We start from the raw sequence: 22,126 nt of genomic DNA on the forward strand, positions 1-22,126 counted from the left end.
TCATGTTATCCTAATCTCTAAATCACAGCCCCAAATCTACAATATTTTTCTATAAAAATGAAAACTTTCCTAAAATAGAATTTTGGGTATTTTATTTAAAAAATACAAGCTATTGATCAAAAATTCTAAAAGAATACTCATCTATCAACAAAAATCATGTTATCTTAATTTCTAAATCACAACCCCAAATCCATTAATTTTTTTTATAAAATTGAAAACTTTCCTAAAATAGAAATTCTGATTATTTTATTTAAAAAATACAAGATATTGATCAAAAAATCTAAAAGAATACTCATCTATCAACAAAAATTCATGTTATCCTAATCTTAAATCACAGACCCAAATCTACAATATTTTTCTATAAAATGAAAAATTTCCTAAAATAGAATTTTTGGTATTTATTTAAAAAATACAAGTTATTGATCAAAAAATCTAAAAGAATACTCATCTATCAACAAAAATTCATGTTATCCTAATCTCTAAATCACAGCCCCAAATCTACAATATTTTTCTATAAAAATGAAAACTTTCTAAAATAGAATTTTTGGGAATTTTATTTAAAAATACAAGCTATTGATCAAAAATCTAAAAGAATACTCATCTATCAACAAAAATTCATGTTATCCTAATTTCTAAATCACACCCAAATCCAATTAATTTTTTTTTAAAAATGAAAACTTTCCTAAAATAGAAATTTGAGCATTTTATTTTAAAAAATATAAGATATTGATCAAAAATCTAAAAGAATACTCATCTATCAACAAAAATTCATGTTATCCTAATCTCTAAATCACAGCCCCAAATCTACAATATTTTCTATAAAAATGAAAACTTTCCTAAAATAGAATTTTTGGAATTTATTTAAAAATATAAGATATTGATAAAAATCTAAAAGAATACTCATCTATCAACAAAAATTCATGTTATCCTAATCTCTAAATCACAGCCCCAAATCTACAATATTCTCAAATAAATTAAAACTTTCCTAAAATAGAATTTTGGGAATTTTATTTTAAAAATACAAGCTATTGATCAAAAAATCTAAAAGAATACTCATCTATCAAAAAAAATTCATGTTATCCTAATCTCTAAATCACAACCCAAATCTACAATATTTTCTATTAAAATGAAAACTTTCCTAAAATAGAATTTTTGGGAATTTTATTTAAAAAATACAAGCTATTGATCAAAAAATCTAAAAGAATACTCATCTATCAACAAAAATTCATGTTATCCTAATCTCTAAATCACAGCACCCAAATCTACAATATTTTCTATAAAAATGAAAACTTTCCTAAAATAGAATTTTTGGGAATTTATTTAAAAAATACAAGTATTGATCAAAAAATCTAAAAGAATACTCATCTATCAACAAAAATTCATGTTATCCTAATCTAAAATCACAGACCCAAATCTACAATATTTTCTATAAAATGAAAACTTTCCTAAAATAGAATTTGAGTATTTTATTTAAAAAATACAGATATTGATTAAAAAATCTAAAAGAATACTCATCTATCAACAAAAATTCATGTTATCCTAATCTCTAAATCACAGCCCCAAAATCTACAATATTTCTATAAAAATGAAAATTTTCCTAAAATAGAATTTTTGGGAATTTTATTTAAAAAATACAAGATTGATCAAAAAATTAAAAGAATACTCATCTATCAACAAAAATTCATGTTATCCTAATCTAAAATCACAGACCCAAATCTACAATATTTCTATAAAATGAAAAATTTCCTAAAATAGAATTTTTGGGTATTTTATTTAAAAAATATCAGATATTGATTAGAAAATCTAAAAGAATACTCATCTATCAACAAAAATTCATGTTATCCTAATCTCTAAATCACAGCCCCAAATCTCAATACAATATTTTTCTATAAAAATGAAAACTTTCCTAAAATAGATTTTTGGGAATTTTATTTAAAAAAATAAGATATTGATTAGAAAATCTAAAAGAATACTCATCTATCAACAAAAATTCATGTTATCCTAATCTCTAAATCACAGCCCCAAATCTAAAATATTTCTCAATATAAATTAAAACTTTCCTAAAATAGACTTTTTGGGAATTTTATTTTAAAAATACAAGCTATTGATCAAAAAATCTAAAAGAATACTCATCTATCAACAAAAATTCATGTTATCCTAATCTCTAAATCACAGCCCCAAATCTACAATATTTTTCTATAAAAATGAAAATTTTCCTAAAATAGAATTTTTGCGAATTTCATTTAAAAAATACAAGCTATTGATCAAAAAATCTAAAAGAATACTCATCTATCAACAAAAATTCATGTTATCCTAATCTCTAAATCACAGCCCCAAATCTACAATATTTCTCAATATAAATTAAAACTTTCCTAAAATAGACTTTTTGGGAATTTTATTTTAAAAATACAAGATATTGATCAAAAAATCAAAAAGAATACTCATCTATCAACAAAAATTCATGTTATCCTAATCTCTAAATCACAGCCCCAAATCTACAATATTTTTCTATTAAAATGAAAACTTTCCTAAAATAGAATTTTTGGGAATTTTATTAAAAAATACAAGCTATTGATCAAAAAATCTAAAAGAATACTCATCTATCAACAAAAATTCATGTTATCCTAATCTCTAAATCACAGCCCCAAATCTACAATATTTTTCTATAAAAATGAAAACTTTCCTAAAATAGAATTTTTGGGAATTTTATTTAAAAAATACAAGATATTGATCAAAAAATCTAAAAGAATACTCATCTATCAACAAAAATTCATGTTATCCTAATCTATAAATCACAGACCCAAATCTACAATATATTTTCTTAAAATTGAAAACTTTCCTAAAATAGAATTTTGATATTTATTTAAAAATATCAGATATTGATCAAAAAATCTAAAAGAATACTCATCTATCAACAAAAATTCATGTTATCCTAATCTCTAAATCACAGCCCCAAATCTACAATATTTTTCTATAAAAATGAAAACTTTCCTAAAATAGAATTTTGGAATTTTATTAAAAAATACAAGATATTGATCAAAAAATCTAAAAGAATACTCATCTATCAACAAAAATTCATGTTATCCTAATCTCTAAATCACAGACCCAAATCTACAATATTTTTCTATAAAAATGAAAACTTTCCTAAAATAGAATTTTTGGGAATTTTATTTAAAAAATACAAGCTATTGATCAAAAAATCTAAAAGAATACTCATCTATCAACAAAAATTCATATTATCTTAATTTCTAAATCACAACCCCAAGTCCAATTAATTTTTTTTTATAAAATTGAAAACTTTTCTAAAATATAAATTCTGAGTATTTTATTTTAAAAATATAAGATATTGATCAAAAAATCTAAAAGAATACTCATCTATCAACAAAAATTCATGTTATCCTAATCTCTAAATCACAGCCCCAAATCTACAATATTTTTCTATAAAAATGAAAACTTTCATAAAATAGAATTTTTGAGAATTTTATTTAAAAAATACAAGCTATTGATCAAAAAATCTAAAAGAATACTCATCTATCAACAAAAATTCATGTTATCCTAATTTCTAAATCACAGCCCCAAATCTACAATATTTTTCTATAAAAATGAAAACTTTCCTAAAATAGAATTTTTGGGAATTTTATTTCAAAAATACAAGCTATTGATCAAAAACTCTAAAAGAATACTCATCTATCAACAAAAATTCTTGATATCCTAATCTCTAAATCACAGCCCCAAATTTACAATATTTCTCTATAAAAATGAAAACTTTCCTAAAATAGAGTTTTTGGGAATTTTATTTCAAATATACAAGCTATTGATCAAAAAATCTAAAAGAATACTCATCTATCAACAAAAATTCATGTTATACTAATCTATTAATCACAGCCCCAAATCTACAATATTTCTCAATAAAAATTAAAACTTTCGTAAATAGAATTTTTGGGAATTTTATTTAAAAAATACAAGCTATTGATCAAAAAATCTAAAAGAATACTCATCTATCAACAAAAATTCATATTATCTTAATTTCTAAATCACAACCCCAAATCCAATAATTTTTTTTTATAAAATTGAACACTTTCCTAAAATAGAAATTCTGAGTATTTTATTTAAAAATATAAGATATTGATTAGAAAATCTAAAAGAATACTCATCTATCAACAAAAATTCATGTTATCCTAATCTCTAAATCACAGCCCCAAATCTACAATATTTTTCTATAAAAATGAAAACTTTCCTAAAATAGAATTTTTGGGAATTTTATTTAAAAAATACAAGCTATTGATCAAAAAATCTAAAAGAATACTCACCTATCAACAAAAATTCATGTTATCCTAATCTCTAAATCACAGCCCTAAATCTACAATATTTCTGAATAAAAATTAAAACTTTCCTAAAATAGAATTTTGGTGAATTTTATTTAAAAAATACAAGCTATTGATCAAAAAATCTAAAAGAATACTAATCTATCAACAAAAATTCATGTTATCCTAATTTCTAAATCACAGCCCCAAATCTACAATATTTCTCAATAAAAATTAAAATTTTCCTAAAATAGAATTTTTGGGAATTTTATTTAAAAAATACAAGCTATTGATCAAAAAATCAAAAAGAATATTCATCTATCAACAAAAATTCATGTTATCCTAATCTCTAAATCACAGCCCCAAATCTACAATATTTTTCTATGAAAATGAAAACTTTCCTAAAATATAATTTTTGGGTATTTTATTTAAAAAATACAAGCTATTGATCAAAAATTTTAAAAGAATACTCATTTGTCAACAAAAATTCATATTATCTTAATTTCTAAATCACAACCCCAAATCCAATTAATTTTTTTTTATAAAATTGAAAACTTTCCTAAATTAGAAATTCTGATTATTTTATTTAAAAAATATAAGATATTGATCAAAAAATCTAAAAGAATACTCATCTATCAACAAAAATTCATGTTATCCTAATCTCTAAATCACAGCCCCAAATCTATAATATTTTTCTATAAAAATGAAAATTTTCCTAAAAAATTTTTGGAAATTTTATTTAAAAATAAATATTGAGCAAAAAATCTAAAAGAATACTCATCTATCAACAAAAATTCATGTTATCCCAATTTCTAATCACAAACCCAAATCTACAATATTTCTGAATAAAAATTAAAACTTTCCTAAAATAGAAATTCTGAGTATTTTATTTTAAAAAATACAAGCTATTGATCAAAAAATCTAAAAGAATACTCATCTATCAACAAAAATTCATATTATCTTAATTTCTAAATCACAACCCCAAATCTACAATATTTCTCAATAAAAATTAAAACTTTCCTAAAATAGACTTTTTGGGAATTTTATTTAAAAAATACAAGCTATTGATCAAAAAATCTAAAAGAATACTCATCTATCAACAAAAATTCATGTTATCCTAATCAATAAAAATTATTCTATGTAAAATTTACATATTTGTTAAGAGATATATTGGTATTATTTATTTAATAATATTTATCATTGAAGTTCTTAAAAATAGTAAATAACTTTAAAATTAAATAAATTACTAATCAAACTTTAAAAAATTTAAAATATGTGTTACTTATCTAAAAAGCTCCACTCACACCAAAACCTAACATATAAAAAAGAATGATAAGAAAATTATTTTATGTAAAATTAACATATTTCAAAAATATTTTTTTTTATTTTAATTTTAAATTTTTTAGATTTTTTTTGTATTTTTCCAATTTTTTGAATTTGTTTATGTATTTTATTATTTTTTATTTAGAAAAAAAAAAAGAAACTGATACATTTTCATGAAATGAGTAGTGCCAGTCACATACTTGACTTGAAGAAGATTCATTGGAGGTTTGTTATAAAAATGTCACTTTCAGAGTTTATAGTTTTAGTGAAAAAACTCCAGTGTTTAAAGTGCGAGAACGTGACACTTTCAGAGTTTGAAATACGATTTTCCTAATAAAAAATATGAAAACTCTAAAATTAAGCACCATTAACTTCTTTTAAAATTTGAAGATTTTTTTTTATAGGCGGACCAGTCACCTAGTACCACATTAAACATCTTAACGAGAGCATTTAATACTTTCTACCAAGTTTGATTTGTATCAAGCCTAGTTCCGTATAGTAAATCACAAAACAATAAAAAAGAAGAATGAAACGAAACAAAAAACCTAATGACCCTTTCGGTATTTAAAGTCTCAATAACACCATAATCAATAAAGTCAAGCTCTCTCTCTCTCTTCTATACGACGCAATGAAGAAGCTCTACAAGAAAGGAACAGTACACCCTTCGCCGCAGATAAAATCCGACGACCAACTTCTTTCTCTCCTACCCGTTGCTATATTTTCACTAGCGGCAGTGCTCTCTCCCCAAGACCGTGAAGTCTTGGCCTATCTCATATCAACCGCCTCTTACTCCGGCGAACGAAACTTTACCTCCCGCGTGAATAAAACCAAACCCCGCATAGTATCTCATTTTGACAACCACTCGCCTCTCTTCCACTGCGACTGTTTCAGCTGCTACACGAGTTACTGGGTCAGATGGGACTCTTCACCTAGTCGCCAGCTGATTCATGAAATCATCGACGCTTTCGAAGACAGCTTGGAGAAGAAGAAGACGCAAACGAAAAAGAAAAAGAACGTAGCTGGAAAGAAAAACCGGAGAAAGCCTTCAGGGAAGTCTTCAGCTCTTGCTAGTCCTAGCTTTGGTCTGAACGATTCAGAGGTTCCGAGTCGACTCAGTGACGAGTCCATCACAAGTTCGAGTTCAAGCGAGTTGGTTGATGGTACTTGTAGTTGCAACGACAGTTTGGAAACTACGGCGGAGTTACAGACTGGGAAGGATGGTGAAGAGGCGGCGGAGGAGAAGGGGTCATTTAAAAGATTTGTGAGTTTCATTGGTGAGAAAGTTTTTGGTGTTTGGGGATAAGAAAAATTACAAGAAATAAAAAAAGTAGAAATGTTTTTTCCTTCTATTTATTCTCTTTGATCTTTCTAGGACAAACATGTTTTGATTACCGAAAGTTTTCATGTGTTGCATTAACTACAGTATAATGCGACAAAAGTATCATTGTATTATAACATCTTGATTACATCAAAATAAGATTAGTGTAGTTGCACGTATTTAATACGTTTGTATGTATACCACTCAAATGTTGTGACCACAAATATAAACTGATGCCGCCAAAGATTAAATTATGGAGTATTTTAGTGAACAGAATACAAAGTAGAATTGTTACTTCCTAGATACTACCTAGACATATGTAAACGAATTATCTATAGTGATAGTGGCTTTTACTGGAATATTGATTTTATAAAAGTGTACTCGTCTAAAAATCTACAAAACTATATTAGAATTATTTCGGGTCCAACAATATTTTTTGTGCTGCCGACCACCACAGCCATTTTGATGCTGCCCATGTATTGTTGTTGTCACAATATTTGTCTGTACATTATTGCCCTTTGCGGGTCACTCAATCTGATTCCTTTCATTTTTTTTCTTTTGGACAACTTTTTTTTCCCTTTCATCAAAGCGTAAAGTCTAAAGTTAAAAGTAGGTATGAACTCTCAACTTATATTTGTAAGCTGATAAATGGAATGTAAAAGAATAATCATTTCAGAACTATCATTCTAAACATGTCAACTGAGTTAGATTTCTCACTTCTCCGTTACTAGATGGTAACACTTGTTTTAGTATAGTTCCAATATCCATTTGATTCACACAGAGTATGAATTAAAGTAGATTTGAATGGTTTTTCAGGTTCTTTTATTGGATATAAAAAGGAATACAGAGATAAATGTCTTAGAACTTTGAGTAGACATTTTTGATGAAAGTCAAATATGAACCCTAGTACCCTACTACCATTTTCTTTAAAGTTCAAACGACGGCACTATATTCAAACCTAATTCCGGTCTGATAAGACTTACTCAGCTTACTCCAACCGATACCAGCTTATTAGGTTACATTTTTCATTATAATTTGAACTTAAACATCTGTATTTGGTTAGGTAATAATGGCTCTGATATGTCGACCCTTTATCTACTGTTTTTGTTTGCTTTGGATTTCTTGCAACTTGGAGACCTTCTTCTTTTTTTTAACTTGGAGACTTATTCTGCTTTCCTGTGTTCGAATACAGTTCAAAATAACCATTCAAGACTTCAAAACGTGCGGTGAACATGTTTGTTGGATCGGTAAAATAGTTAAAAATTCCAATGTAAGCAAGAGGGATCTAATCATCACTCTTCTCTTTTTGGTTATGGTTTTTAACTTCCATTTCAGACAAAACGAGGGAACTAAATCCTAGAAATGCGGATATTGGAACATCGGGTAGCACGAATAAATAGCGAAAGTGGAGACAGACAGAATGGCTTTGGTATCAGTGTAATACTTTCCTCACATATTTCCACGTAAAGAAAGAATTACTTTTGTTTGAACTGATCAAAATATATTAAATTATATTTGTATAATTCTATTACTAAATAATCAATTTGTTGTAACTTGTATGGTTTAGTACGAACTACGTATCTAGTTAACATGGTTTAGATTATTGAAGTATTGTTGAATTTTTTCTTTTACTTGTCGTTGAAACATATGCTGTCAGAAGAAAAATGTCTAGTCATATTGATGTGATTTTTTATACTTATAATTATTAAAATATGTCAGAGGAAAAAGATGCCATCAGTCATCACGACTGACTGAGGAGGAGGCGTGTCTGAGAGTTTTTAACTTTTATATACTATACTTATAGTTTGGACTAAAATGGTAAACGTCTTTGACTCGTTCTGTGTGTCTGCGTATTAGCTTGATTTTTGTCTAAACTTTGCGAAATGTTATAAACCTTAAGCCATTATTATTGACGGTAAGATCATTATTATTTGTCTACGAATTAGAGGCCAATTCTCATTTACGTAAAATTATATATATATCATATATAATTTGATATATTTATTTAATACATATATGCTCTAAAGTATTATTATAGAACATAATTTAATATATTTCCTCTCAAATACTCTTCAATCTTCATGTAAAACTATATGGGCCGTTACAGTTTGTGAAAAGAATAAAATTTAGTGGGCTCTTTCATATTTTAATACGATCCCCGATTGAATTGTATAAAACTAATTCTGGTATGTTAACACCGATTTTCTTTAGACTAACAGTTTCATTCAACCGATGAAAAGCCCATACAAGAGAATTTACAAGTGTTGATGTCCAGTCCAATCTTCAACATTAAAGGAACCCCAAGTTTAACAACAACGAACAGGTTCTAATTACAGGAGAAGTGAAAAACAGTGCGCGGACTCCACAATTGCTGCGACATCGTATTGCTCTGAGGACATCACCTTCACGTCCAGATTTTTAAGCGCTATGATATCTTGAAAGTTTGAAACTAACAAGTCCACCAATTTAAGAACTTTATATAATTTCTTAATATAGCAAAAGTTCAAAATGTTGTTTCATTTCATCTTTTACATTGCACTTGCACATATCACCGCAGATTAAACATTTTAAGATAATTACTTTTTTTGTCACTGTTCCTGTAACGCCCCGACCCGCCCACGGCTAATGGGCCACCCACGCCCGCTCTCTCGGCCCGTGGGCCCATCCCGTCTGACGGTCGGTCCGTTAATTTTCCAAAGGCTCGAAATCATTGTTTACTGACCCTGCAATCACCACCCGACCTTTTCCCATGCTTTGGCCTCACTCGCACGCTATCGCGAATCACTTCCCGATAGGTCACTCATCCTTCCACTATTCCAGCCAAGCACGCTTAACTCTGGAGTTCTTTCAAGATGTGTTCCGGAAAAGGTAAGTCAACTTTGGTGACATAGGTAGCCAAATCAATTCTTTTAAGCCTTTTTCACATATCACAACTCGGGATGTTACAATTCACCCCCTCTCAAAGAACGCAACGTCCTCGTTGCGCTCCCGACAGGTCTCAAGACGCCTCTAAGGTTGGAACTGAGATGGCTAACCAGCTCTGATACCACTTGTAACGCCCCGACCCGCCCACGGCTAATGGGCCACCCACGCCCGCTCTCTCGGCCCGTGGGCCCATCCCGTCTGACGGTCGGTCCGTTAATTTTCCAAAGGCTCGAAATCATTGTTTACTGACCCTGCAATCACCACCCGACCTTTTCCCATGCTTTGGCCTCACTCGCACGCTATCGCGAATCACTTCCCGATAGGTCACCCATCCTTCCACTACTCCAGCTCAAGCACTCTTAACTCTGGAGTTCTTTCAAGATGTGTTCCGGAAAAGGTAAATCAACTTTGGTGACATAGGTAGCCAAATCAATTCTCTTAAGTCTTTTTCACATATCACAACTCGGGATGTTACAGTTCCTGATTATAATTTTATTTCTATCAAAATGTTGTTGTCTTGCGGGTTTAGTGTTTGAGAGGTTGGGCCTTGTCGGAGGAGCTCTCGAAGAGTGTTGAGGCTCTCCGATGAGTTGATGAAGCGAAGAAAAGAGATGGTTTCGACGGAGGCTCTCCAGGTTATGAGCTCCGGCGAAAGGAAGTGGCGGTGATGTGGTACCGATGGAGACCTGCGGCGAAGACGGTCAAGTCGAGATGGTGGCGACGCGTGTCGTCCTGAGAGTTTAGATGCTCACACGTGTTCAGTTGCCACCCTCCTTGTTGCGTAGTTCGGCCGACGTCGTTCGGGAGTTAAATGGTTGGGCCGACGGCCCGTTAATGGATTCGGTTTTAATGTTTTGGGCCTGTTGCCTTTTAGTTGTATCTGGGCTTCGGAATATGTTATCTGGGCTTGGCCCGTTTTCTTTAATTAAAAATTATCCAGACGGAAAAAAAAAAAATTATAAAGTTACATAGTTAATTTGAAGTTCATCATTCGCAATTTCTGATTCGTATTTTAATACATTAAAAATAATGATTTTGAAGAATTTTTTTTTTTTTGAAGACAGAATGTGGACGAGCAACAATCAGATCGTCAACCAATAAAAAGGACGACTGAAACGATATATCACGGCCAAATCTATTTCCCTCGCCAAGATTCATTCAAGGACTCAGAGACACCGTACTCTCTCTTGCCCGATTCTAAGAACCACGAGGTTTTCTTTTTATTTCCCAAAAATAAATTTCAAAATCAAAAATCAACCGAAGAAAACGAGATGTATACTGTGTAGAAAGAGAAAAACTCTAATGATTCATTGACTGTAACCCGTGCTATATTAGAAATCTCAGCTCTAGAGGAGTATTTATAGTAGGATACAGAGTGATGCCCTAGAATCCCTCTTAATACAATTTTAAAATCTTTTGGACCTTTTGTCCAATATATATAAGCCCAAATATGTTGATGATTTCAATTATGCATGTGTGAGGAGTTTGTTACTTTTGTATACATTTGTGTTTTTTTTTAAGTATTCACTAGATTTCCACCCGCACGGTGTGCGGATATATATTTTCACATTTATATATACAGATATTTTTTTTACATAATTATTATATATTTTTAATGTTACTCACATATTTAAATGTTTGTATAATTATGCCAAATATAATAATTTTATAGTTTTCATGCTGTAAATTAAATCATCACATATATATGTTGATTATTATATATTTGTCCTATTGAATTTACGTTTGATTACTAAACTAATTTTTTTAATGCATGAATCAACATATATGAAAATAATTTCGTATTTAATTTATTATAATCTTGATCCGTAGTTCAAATCGCTAGATTTTTTTAATAATTTTTAATGTTTATTAATTTTATATAATAAATTACTGTATATTAAAAAGTTTAAGATAAGATAAATTTTTATACATGTATTATATAGTTTACTAATATTAACCCGTTCTACCAACATATTATATTTTTAGCATAAATATTTTATATTTTAGAAAATAAAATATGTTAACTTATCAATTTAAAATAATTTTATCATATTTTGTTCAATATAACGTTTTATTTTAAAATGATAGATATTATTATAAAATTGATAAAATATGATATAATTTTATTCTCTTAGTAACATTTCATTACTAATTACTAAATTAGTTGAAAATATTTATATTCATTTATAACAATTAAGATCTTATTATAATCTTTTTCAAGAGATTTGTTAGAATTTTAAAATTTTTTTAAAAAAATAAAAGATATAAAAGATATTATGATTAAAGTTGTTAAGAATATTATATATATATTAGCATTAGTGATATACATTTAATAGAAAATTTAAATGATGGTCTAAATAAAAATATCACTCATCAAAAAATCATGATTTTTATTTTATTAGAAAACAAATTTGAAAAAATTAAAATAGAAATAAATATTTATTTCTATCAAAATATTTAAAAATTATTAGTAAATGTATTTTTGAAATTAATTAATTTCATTTTATTTAAATTTTCGTTTATAAACCTAAACTATATTAAATTTTTATTTCTAATTATATTTTATGATAATTTAAATTAAAACTAACTAATTTTTGAAAGTAAATTAAAAAAGATTCTAAGAAGATTTTAAAAATATTTTGTTAGAATATTTTAAATATATTCACTGGTATTTCAAATAAAAAGATAAAGATATTAAAAGATATAATAATGAACTTATGTAAAATATGATATTTTCTAGGAATTGTCCAAACTAAAAAAATCACACATGAAAAGAAGTCACGACTTCTGTTTTAATATATTAGATATCTCAAATGTTACGAACTTGTAGTACAATCTTTAAAATTCATATTTCCAATACAATTATTGCATAAACACTCCCACACTTAACCACACTAGTAGATTCATAAGTGATCACAACTTAGTTCTTGATTCTACTATAACATTAGCTTCAATACTTATTTAACATTGTTGCCCACACACATATCAAAACCCCATCTTTCTTGCCTTCATAAAAAATCCCACATCCATTTAGAACGTCTCGACTGTGGCCACCGGGTTCAAATCCGTGGTTGCTGCAACATTCTTCATCGCCTCAAAACGTGGCTCCTTGGGCTGAAATTTGACTCCAGCATATAGCTTCATGTAGTCATCAAACACAAAACTCGGATATTCATCAGAGCATTTCTCCACTAGAGATGGTGCAGGAGAGATCTCCGCATCACTTCCAGGGTTGTAGAACGACGCTATAGACATCCTGTTTCCTTCTTTTTGTGTCATCACACGGTGCATTATGCTCTTGTACTTCCCGTTGGTTATCACCTATAGTCACATTTTAATGAAAAAGATTCTGGTTAACCTAAACCAATTATAATTCCTCCCTTAGTATCATTAACCGGGTTATAATTGTACCTCAAGTTGGTCACCAAGATTGATGACAATGGAGTGTTTGAGAGGAGGGACATCAACCCAAACACCATCTTTGAGAAGCTGAAGTCCACTGACCTTATCGTCTTGAAATAGCAATATGAGGCCTCCTGCATCCGTGTGAGCCCTAAGCCCTTTGATCATCTCCGGTTTAGGACATGGTGGATAGTTGCTAACTTTTGTCCCAAAAGTTGGACCATTTGTCCCACGAAACACCTTCTTCAAGTACCCTTTCTCCAACCCTAGATTCTCACACAACAAATCCAATAGTTCTTCGGCTAGGTTCTCTAGCCTCTTCCCAAAGTCCTTCATGGCCGCTCTGTTTTCAAAGAGACAGAAAAGCAAATCAATAGTTTTTTTTGTTATAAACGTATAATATTGTGATATGTGTTTTAGGGCTGAATCATTTTTTTGTGTGTATACCGGTATTCATCTGACATATCAGGGATGTCGTAGAGATTAGTCTGAGGAAGATGGTGAAGGAAAAAAGTGCTTTCCCAATCAACATTCTCAACTTCAGTCTCCAGAGTATCTAAACCTTTGGAACGAAGCATTTCTTTGAACTTTTGTTCCATAAATTTTTTGTAGTGTTCCTTTGTCATCCTCTCAATGTTGTCCATAAGATCATATGGTATTCCATGGTTTAGCAGCTGAAATTACAGATTTTAAGAATTATAATAACCCATTTAAAAAAAATGATGGGAAGTGGTTTGAGTTTTCAAACCTATGCATCTTATATTTTTTCTTTTCGTAAAAAATAAAAAGTTAATATAATTAATCTTTCAACCTTTTTATAATATTTCAGATGCCAAGTTCGAGCAAAGAACACCTAATCTCGATAAAAAAATTTATTTAACTGTAATCAAACAAAAAGGAAAAAGAAATGAACAAGAGAAGAGAGACAAAAACCTCAAAGAAGCCCCAGTTTTGACAAGCATCGTCGATCAAAGCCATGGTTTGGTCTCTCTCTTCACCATTTAGCTTAGACAAGTCTACAACAGGAAACTTAATGTTCTTCTCCATTACTCTAGACCCTCTCTATGTAAACGTATGAATATCTTTAAACTGGCAACTTAATGTTGTTGAAGATGTTAGTTGTCAAATGTGAGTTAAGGAGTTGAGGGAGGATCGCTATTTATAGGCGCAGATAGTAAATCAAAGATCTTAAAAAAAATATTATATTATATTTTATATATATATATATATGTATAATGATATATTATATATACGATATCTATAATTGTGCCATTTAAATAAAGTTAGAACTTAGTAGATATAAATTTGTTTTTTTCCTTACTAGAAAAGAAAAGGAGGTTGTGGAAGTTGTATACGATGGTGTGTGTGCGCAACATAATTGGTGGGATAAACTTTGTGTTTTCCATTTCGATCTCTTATTCTCTGCAATTATATTGGCTTTTTCTTTTGCTTTTATTTTATATGAATAATTGTGTATGGGTTGTTACAAATCAGAGAAGCACTCGAACACTTTTTATCTGGTGCTTAGCCCCTTCGGGGAGTCATTATATGCAAAAAAAAAGGGATATGAATGACTATTTCGAAACTACCAATAACCTTTAGCAAACAAACTATATAGAAAGAATTTGAATTGATTATCTAGTTTACTTTCAAGAGTCATTTTGTAAGGTTTTTGGTGTATTTATTGGAATCATCATGGTTAGAGAACGTGTACGCTATCACAAAGGAATCAAATATGCGTACTTTAAATTTTGGGAATAAAGTATATAAGCTTGATAATAATTTTTTTTTTGTAACTTTATCATTTATGAGGTTGTTTCTGCAATAATATCAGTTGCCATTCGCGACCTACTTACAATAACTTATCTTCGGATTCCTCCATAATAGGGAAAAATATTCCTCCATATTCCTAACAAATCAATAAAGATCTTTGATCAGATGTTTGGTAAGAAAAGGTTGAAAAGCATACAGAGTATTTATACATTCATTCATATTAATCGAAGTTATAGAATATTCCCAAACTCACTAAGAAGTAGAAAAATGAAAAGAAGTTTGAAGTGATAGTACTTTCTCTTTTGCTTTTCTAATGATGCCCCCAAAACTACATAACAATTCAGAAGTCGTCGTCAAAAAAAAGTTTAAAATGTTATTATTCAATTTCAAGTTCAATAGTTGATGAATTGTCAATTTATAATACTTATCTGTATTAAGTATATGAGAAATTCATACTTTATGACAAATTTGACAACACAAATTGAGAAGAAAGACTTCGGTTGGCTACGTTTTATTTGGTGGTGAACTGATGATCTTAGCGAGGTTATTGATATACATGATGACGAAACGTGAAAAAACTAGTAACTCATATAAAATCTAAAAGCCTATATCATGTTATTTAATATTATAATCGAGTTTCGTAAGTCAGTATCATCAAACAGTACATGACAACAATGATGATCTTTTTGTGTGTAAAATATGACGATCTTCTTTTCAAGAAATTAACCAACAAAGTTAAAAGGTGGTGATGTGAGATCATCTAATTATTCGTTTACATTTTAAATGGTTTTTTTTACATATTAACCTTTTACAGAAAGAAGAAGTGCAGTACTGCATTTACAGCTAAGGGAATATTTCTAGAAGTTCTAAACAAATTTTCTAAAAGAAAACACATTAATTGAGGAGATTAACGTACGGTTGAGACTCTTTAGTTTGAGACGTGTTCTTGTTGTTACATGTCCTAATTGATTGTTTGGTACAACTAATAATAACTTATGGGCTTAACTTACATATTTCTTTCTTTTTGTTTTAAATGCACTAATGCTTTTGTATTTAGATACCACACTAGTTTTGTTAGAATATACACTAATCTCATCATAATCACATTCATTGTACGTGATTCTTTTGTTCCTATTCTGTGTAATGTGTGTCTACGCATGGGTGCGTCGTCGTATGAACAGTGATGCACGAATCCTTGTGATTTTATCAGCCGTGCTAGTGATTTATAATTTTTGTAAAAATGGAAACGTAGAACAAGCAAGTCTGCCGATTACTAATTATAGATTCATAAAGTGGATCTGTCTACACATTGAATGTGTGATAAAAGTACGTAGAAACTATCATGTTTAACTATCAACATTTTCTTTTGACAAATAAATTATCAAGCTTAATTAATTTACGGGTTTGTTCGATATGAACTGTCTATATATGTCATAAAATCGTGTTTATACACATACAAATAACCTATTTAGCAGAGTATGGACTGTATAGTTGTCACTTGTTATATATATAACGAATATGGAACACTAGTTAGGGAAAAAATTTCAGAGACTTAAAAATACATTTTATAATATTGATCGTCTTTGCAATGAAAATAGGAAGAGGAAGAGGAAGAGGAAATGGATGTTTTACCAAAAAAAGGAAAAGAAACAGGAAGTGGATGTCGCTGTATTGCTAATTAACGACACATCTGCTAATATCCATAACACAATTGACAATTCAAATCCTGGTATGCCACGATATTGAGTACACAAGTAACAACTACACATTGCACAGTTTCGAAAAAGCGAGAGTAAAAGCTGTAATATACACAAACTGACGTATATGTGCATGTAATAAATAACTTTTGTCAGTTACAAAAAAAAAAAAAAAAAAATTGGTACAAGTAATAAAAGTACCCTTACACTACGTAATGCTATATATAATTGTAACCTATATAGTCCTCTTATTAGTTTTTCCACAGTCAATTCCCTTTATAACTTTAGTTTCTTTAAGACGTCAATTATTGTCTACATAGTACATGCATCATTATTTTACGTTCTCCATTGAACAAAAAACTACCCGTGCGCATTAATAATTGTAACATTAATATTCGTTTTTTTTTATAAATCTTAACATCTATACACACGAAATTCCCTCACATCCCAGTCTTATTTTTTTTTTAATTTTTTTTGTTAATAGGAGGAGTTTGGGCCTTTACTCTCCCATTTTATTTTCACATAAGATAAAAGTCTTTTGAGTTGACAAAAAAATAAAAAGCTAAAGTCTTTTGTGTACATTTATTTCGGTTTTATATATTTTTCTTGTTTACAATGGATGAGTGTGTTATTTTGGTTTTATATATTTTTCTTGTTTATAATAATAGATTTAAATGGTTTATACAGAACTGATAATACGTTATTTTGCGAGATGTGTAGGGTATCTCCAACAATGACACTAAATTTGGTGTTAAAATTACACTAAATTTGATATTTTGGGGTCAATTTTTTATTGTCATCTCCAACAATAACACCAAATCTTATACCAAAAGCAATATTATATATTATTTGATGTTTTCAGTTTTAAAACTTTTATATTTATATTATTTGTAATTGATAAATAATAATTTTGTTACATCTAGATTATATTTATATTTTATTATTTGTAAGTGATAAATAATAATAGTTATTTACTAATTTATTTTGAATATAATAACAAAATAAAAATAAAAATAATTTTTTTAATTATATGAAAATAAATTAAAAATACAAATAATATAATATTATTTATGTTTAATTACAAATTTGATAGTAATTGATCTATATTATTAAATGAAACATATTAAAATGTATTTTAGAAATTTTGTGTGATGAGTATTATTACACCAAATATGAAAAATAAATCTAAAATAAAAATAATACAATATATTTATGTTTAGTTATAAATTTGATAGTAATTAAACTATATTTTTGAATGAAATATATTAAAATATGTATTTTAAAGATTTGGTGTGATGAATAGTGTTGCACTAAATTTGGTGTAACACTATTCACACTTCACCAAATTTGGTGGGATGGTATTAAATTTGATGTCTTGTTGGAGATGGCCTAAGAGCACCTTTATCAGGGAGAACTCCAAAATCCAAATGGGGTTTTAAACAAAAAAAGAGTTATTATTCTAATGTGAGTTGATTAAAGTGTTTATTTTCTTTAAAAAAATCAACCTTTATATAATATAAAAAAATATAAAGGCTAATGAGGTTCTAATGAATATCTATAACTTCTAATTTAAGAATTTTGTGCATTTTTTTTCTTTTATCTTAAAAAAACATTCTAAGAGACCATTGTTGGAACTTGCAAGTGTTCTAACAATTTTAAGATATTATATTTAATTATTAGCAAATTAAAGCCCAAAGACTGAGTATTAATATCGAACCAGAAGGCCCACAAGTCTTTGGTCTGCTCCTGTCACTGGCTGTTTTCTAAGTTTGCAAGATTGTTTGCTTCTGGTGGTTTCTCGCAGGGGGCTGATCAGGCGAACTTCTCTGTCTATGTACATTCACAACCTGATTTCGTGTTCAATGAAGAGACCACGAGATCACATTATTTCTATAACCGCCAGCTAAACAATAGCATCAACGTGAGTGTTGGTTCATGTTATCATCGATGACTTAAACCTCAGTACATTAGTAAAAATAATGGATTAGTACATGTCTAAAGTTTTGTAAGTTATTATTCACATCATTAGTAAAAAAATCTTAAAACGGATGTTTGACTCAATCAAATTTATCTTCAGTTTTTAGTATTTTTGGAGTTTAATGTGCGGTTATTCACAATAGTTCATAATTAACTAGTGATTATTGATCCAAGTATATCCCACGGTTCCTAAGGATTATAGTGGATGAATTGAAACTTAGGGTGTAATGGTTATAGGTAATATGGGGAGAATACAGCATGATCCAAGCAGAGAGATTGTTGCTTTCAACTGCTTTAGATGATCACTCAAACCAAAGATTTATTCTTCTCTCTGACAGGTGCGCTTCTCTGAGCATTATTATTCAACAAATCCTTGATATATCTCCAATGCTTCTTTATTTTTGAATATGATTAATTGGCTGTAGCTGGTTAGCCAGTTTCAGACTTGTGACGCACGAAACACACATGCATATACTCATTTGTCTTCCCGCACTCTGAGCAAATTCGCTTTTAGATCTTATTCTTATATCTGACCATGTCTTATTGCATATATGTGATATGCCATTTTTTCTCATTCTTCTCTCTGCTTTTACACTCGGTTTTGCAGTTGTGCTCCGTTATATGACTTTGGTTATATATACAAATATCTCATCTCTTCACCGAGGAGTTTTGTGGATAGGTAGGTAAATTGCAAGTCTCATTTTTTTTTCTGTGTGGAGATTTTTCAGTGCTTGTAACTATGTTAGTGAACCGCTTGACTTTATGGAGATTTCTAGATGTTGATAACTGTGATTTCTCTCTATTTGCAGTTTTATTAATACTAAAGAGAGACGGTACAGTATGAATATGTCTTCAGTCATACCTGAAGAGAAATGGCGAAAAGGGTCACAAGTAGCTTCATTAACTTGCTTTTCAAATAAACATTACATAATTGATTTGTTACTAAGACTATTGAAGCTTAGTTTCTTCTTGAAAATTAAACATGACGGTGAGAGTGGGACAAGGGTTCCTTTGCAGTTTATCTAATTTTTGTTCTCATCTATTTCAGTGGATATCTGTGATCAGAAGTCATGCAGAGCTCATTGTTAATGATGGTATTGTATTCTCAGCTTTTGAGAAATTTTGCAAGGTAAAGATCAGGCTTTATGATGATTCAATTTAGTTACTGCTTGGTTAATTGAGTAGCAATCACCATTAAGTGAAACCTCAGAGTATCTTTTATTGTTCTAATGCCAATCTTGATTCCTTTTTGCTCAAGAAACAACTGATTATATCCTGATTTCTCTTTTAAATTTGCAGAAAGCTCCACCTTTTGGTTCACAAGAGGCACAGCTTGTAAGTGATACTTCAACATTAGCATAACCTCTTTCTTTCTCATTTAAATGGATGTTTGAACCTTTGGCGTTTGATGTGAACTCAGAGTCAGAACCTGCGCAACTGCATCCCTGATGAACACTATATCCAAACATTACTTACGGTATGTCTAAATACTATTATTGAATCAATATAGACGTAAGTTAAATATGCTCTTAGTTATGTAATACACTGTTTTTTTTCCAGATGCGTGGACTAGAGAGTGAAATGGAACCAAGAACACTGACGTACACTGTATGGGACGTCTCGGGTTCAAAACATGGAGCCAAGTCTTGGCATCCCGTCACATTCACATATGAAAACTCCGGCCCTGAGGATCTACAAGAAATAAAGGTACATAATTTCTTATTTGTGATGGATTTTTGTTCTTTGAGTAATCACTGGTTATTTTTCTCTTGGAATAGAGTATAAACCATGTCAATTACGAGTCTGAATCACGAACAGACTGGTGTAAGGCCGACTCAAAACCTGTTCCGTGCTTTCTCTTTGCAAGGAAATTTACCAAAGAAGCAGCTATGCGCTGGAACAGTAGATATCAGTAGGATAGATAATCCACACTAGGAACTAACCGCTAGTTCTAAGTATGGTGAATGCTAGCCTAGAAGGAGATTGTAGATGAGAATAATCACCTCGAAGGTACTAGATTCTTGAGAGAGATAACACAGAGAGTTTTAAGGGTTTTGGAAATGATATTATTTCTGATAACGTTCTTCTGCTACTGCAGGGGTACAAATACTAAATGACAAAGAGCAGCTAACGGTCTAACAATGACCTGTCTCAACAGCTGGAAAGTTAAAGTAAAAACTAAAACAGAAATGAGATAAGCATGTTGCTTGGATATTCCTTTGTGATAAGGATGTCATGGATGACTAATCCTATGACATGCGCCTTGTGAGTGAAGTACTAATAGGATCATCAAAAACGTAGACTTATAAGTTATAACTCTACAACAGGGTCAGTAAGTTTTTATGTTAAACTGAAAAAGAGAACGTAACTTTTAGGCCAAGCAACAGAGAGTATATAGAGTAAGGAACACCACTGATACATAAGACATCACTAATGAAGTGAATTTATGTTCGGTGTTAAAAGGTTTTTGTTAATATGCCTGAAGAAACTAGTTTTGATTAATACATTATTCCATAATTTATTCATCGACATAATCGATAAACATATCTTTTTCTTTTTGAAACACGATAAACATACTTAAAAAAGAATATTTACTCTCCTAATTTTTTTTTTTTAGTTTAGTTTGCGGATTTTCACAACCGAAATTTAAAGGGTATGCTACAAAGCAGAATTTTTATTCTATTTATGATTTGCTGGAAAAATCTTTTGTTGTTATTTTAGCGGGGGAAAATATGTGTTTTCGAACGAGTCTATCTATCTAACTATCCAGGAGTCAAACCTACGTACCCGAGTGCTCTTACAACGGATTTAAGTTAAGTTATGTCAACTTTGAACAGCGACTCATCTTCCATGTATTACAGCTGTTGATAAATACAGGAATAGATATCGCAATGATATAATTGTTATTTTTATCAAAAACAATTATGTAATTGTGATAACCGTAAGAAAATGATATGCGATTTCGTTATATTACTGCTTGTAGTGTCGAGAGGAGTAATATGTGAGATCTTTCAATTCTATTTCCTAAACCAAATATATAGATTAAAAGAAAAATAAAGATTTGTTACGGAAAAAGAAAAGAGAGGCAAAATAAAGACTTCAACCCCAAATCTCAATAAGAATTGAAAGAGTGTTCCACAGCGTAACTTTTCGACATGTACGTATTTAAAATTGTTTGTACCTGCTTAGGTAGCAAATATACTATTCATCCAATTATTCCACAAGTCAACATCTAATCGAGTGCTCTTATAACGGATTTTAGTCAAGTTCGGAGAAAGATTCATTTTCCGTGTGTTACGGGAATTCTGTATTGTTTGTATGATCTTTTATTATTTGCTTCACAGATTGGAAAATTTAGTTCAGAAAAAAGATATGGAAACTGGTTGGTAATAATATTATGATGCTTC

General features: G+C 29.7%; 3 protein-coding genes and 1 non-coding gene across 4 annotated transcripts; 2 read left to right on the forward strand and 2 right to left on the reverse strand.

The window, feature by feature from the left end:
• Positions 1-6,013: 6,013 nt before the first annotated feature.
• On the forward strand, positions 6,014-7,124 carry BNAANNG30210D. The gene has a single exon (XM_013839787.3). It carries the CDS (start codon positions 6,256-6,258, stop codon positions 6,928-6,930), a length of 675 nt encoding a protein of 224 aa, XP_013695241.1. The 5' UTR covers positions 6,014-6,255; the 3' UTR covers positions 6,931-7,124.
• A 3,811-nt stretch (positions 7,125-10,935) lies between these two features.
• Positions 10,936-11,069, reverse strand: LOC125578835. Its single transcript, XR_007316916.1, has one exon. It is a non-coding gene; the product is annotated as a small nucleolar RNA snoR111 (small nucleolar RNA).
• Positions 11,070-12,631: 1,562 nt separating this feature from the next.
• On the reverse strand, positions 12,632-14,421 carry LOC106397796 (1-aminocyclopropane-1-carboxylate oxidase 3). The gene is made up of 4 exons (XM_013838424.3): positions 14,206-14,421; positions 13,720-13,946; positions 13,282-13,615; positions 12,632-13,191 (listed from the first exon to the last, which is right to left on the reverse strand). The coding sequence occupies exons 1-4, from the start codon at positions 14,317-14,319 to the stop codon at positions 12,901-12,903; spliced, it is 966 nt and encodes a 321-aa protein (XP_013693878.1). The 5' UTR covers positions 14,320-14,421; the 3' UTR covers positions 12,632-12,900.
• A 5,280-nt stretch (positions 14,422-19,701) lies between these two features.
• Positions 19,702-20,635, forward strand: LOC106398426 (glycosyltransferase BC10-like). The gene is made up of 6 exons (XM_048740590.1): positions 19,702-19,707; positions 19,768-19,848; positions 20,019-20,054; positions 20,140-20,196; positions 20,280-20,426; positions 20,498-20,635. The coding sequence occupies exons 1-6, from the start codon at positions 19,702-19,704 to the stop codon at positions 20,633-20,635; spliced, it is 465 nt and encodes a 154-aa protein (XP_048596547.1).
• The last annotated feature ends 1,491 nt before the right edge of the window (positions 20,636-22,126 follow it).

The sequence above is a fragment of the Brassica napus genome, chromosome A9 (assembly GCF_020379485.1).
Source record: "Brassica napus cultivar Da-Ae chromosome A9, Da-Ae, whole genome shotgun sequence".
Lineage (NCBI taxonomy): Eukaryota > Viridiplantae > Streptophyta > Magnoliopsida > Brassicales > Brassicaceae > Brassica > Brassica napus.

Coding starts and splice junctions, on each gene's coding strand:
- LOC106397796 (XM_013838424.3), bottom strand. CDS start 14,319: ATGGAGAAGAACATTAAGTTTCCTGTTGTAGACTTGTCTAAGCTAAAT. Junction 13,947..14,205: donor AAAACTGGGGCTTCTTTGAG/GTTTTTGTCTCT, acceptor CTGTAATTTCAG/CTGCTAAACCATGGAATACC. Junction 13,616..13,719: donor GATATGTCAGATGAATACCG/GTATACACACAA, acceptor CTTTGAAAACAG/AGCGGCCATGAAGGACTTTG.
- LOC106398426 (XM_048740590.1), top strand. Junction 20,055..20,139: donor GTTCACAAGAGGCACAGCTT/GTAAGTGATACT, acceptor ATGTGAACTCAG/AGTCAGAACCTGCGCAACTG. Junction 20,197..20,279: donor ATATCCAAACATTACTTACG/GTATGTCTAAAT, acceptor TTTTTTTTCCAG/ATGCGTGGACTAGAGAGTGA.
- BNAANNG30210D (XM_013839787.3), top strand. CDS start 6,256: ATGAAGAAGCTCTACAAGAAAGGAACAGTACACCCTTCGCCGCAGATA.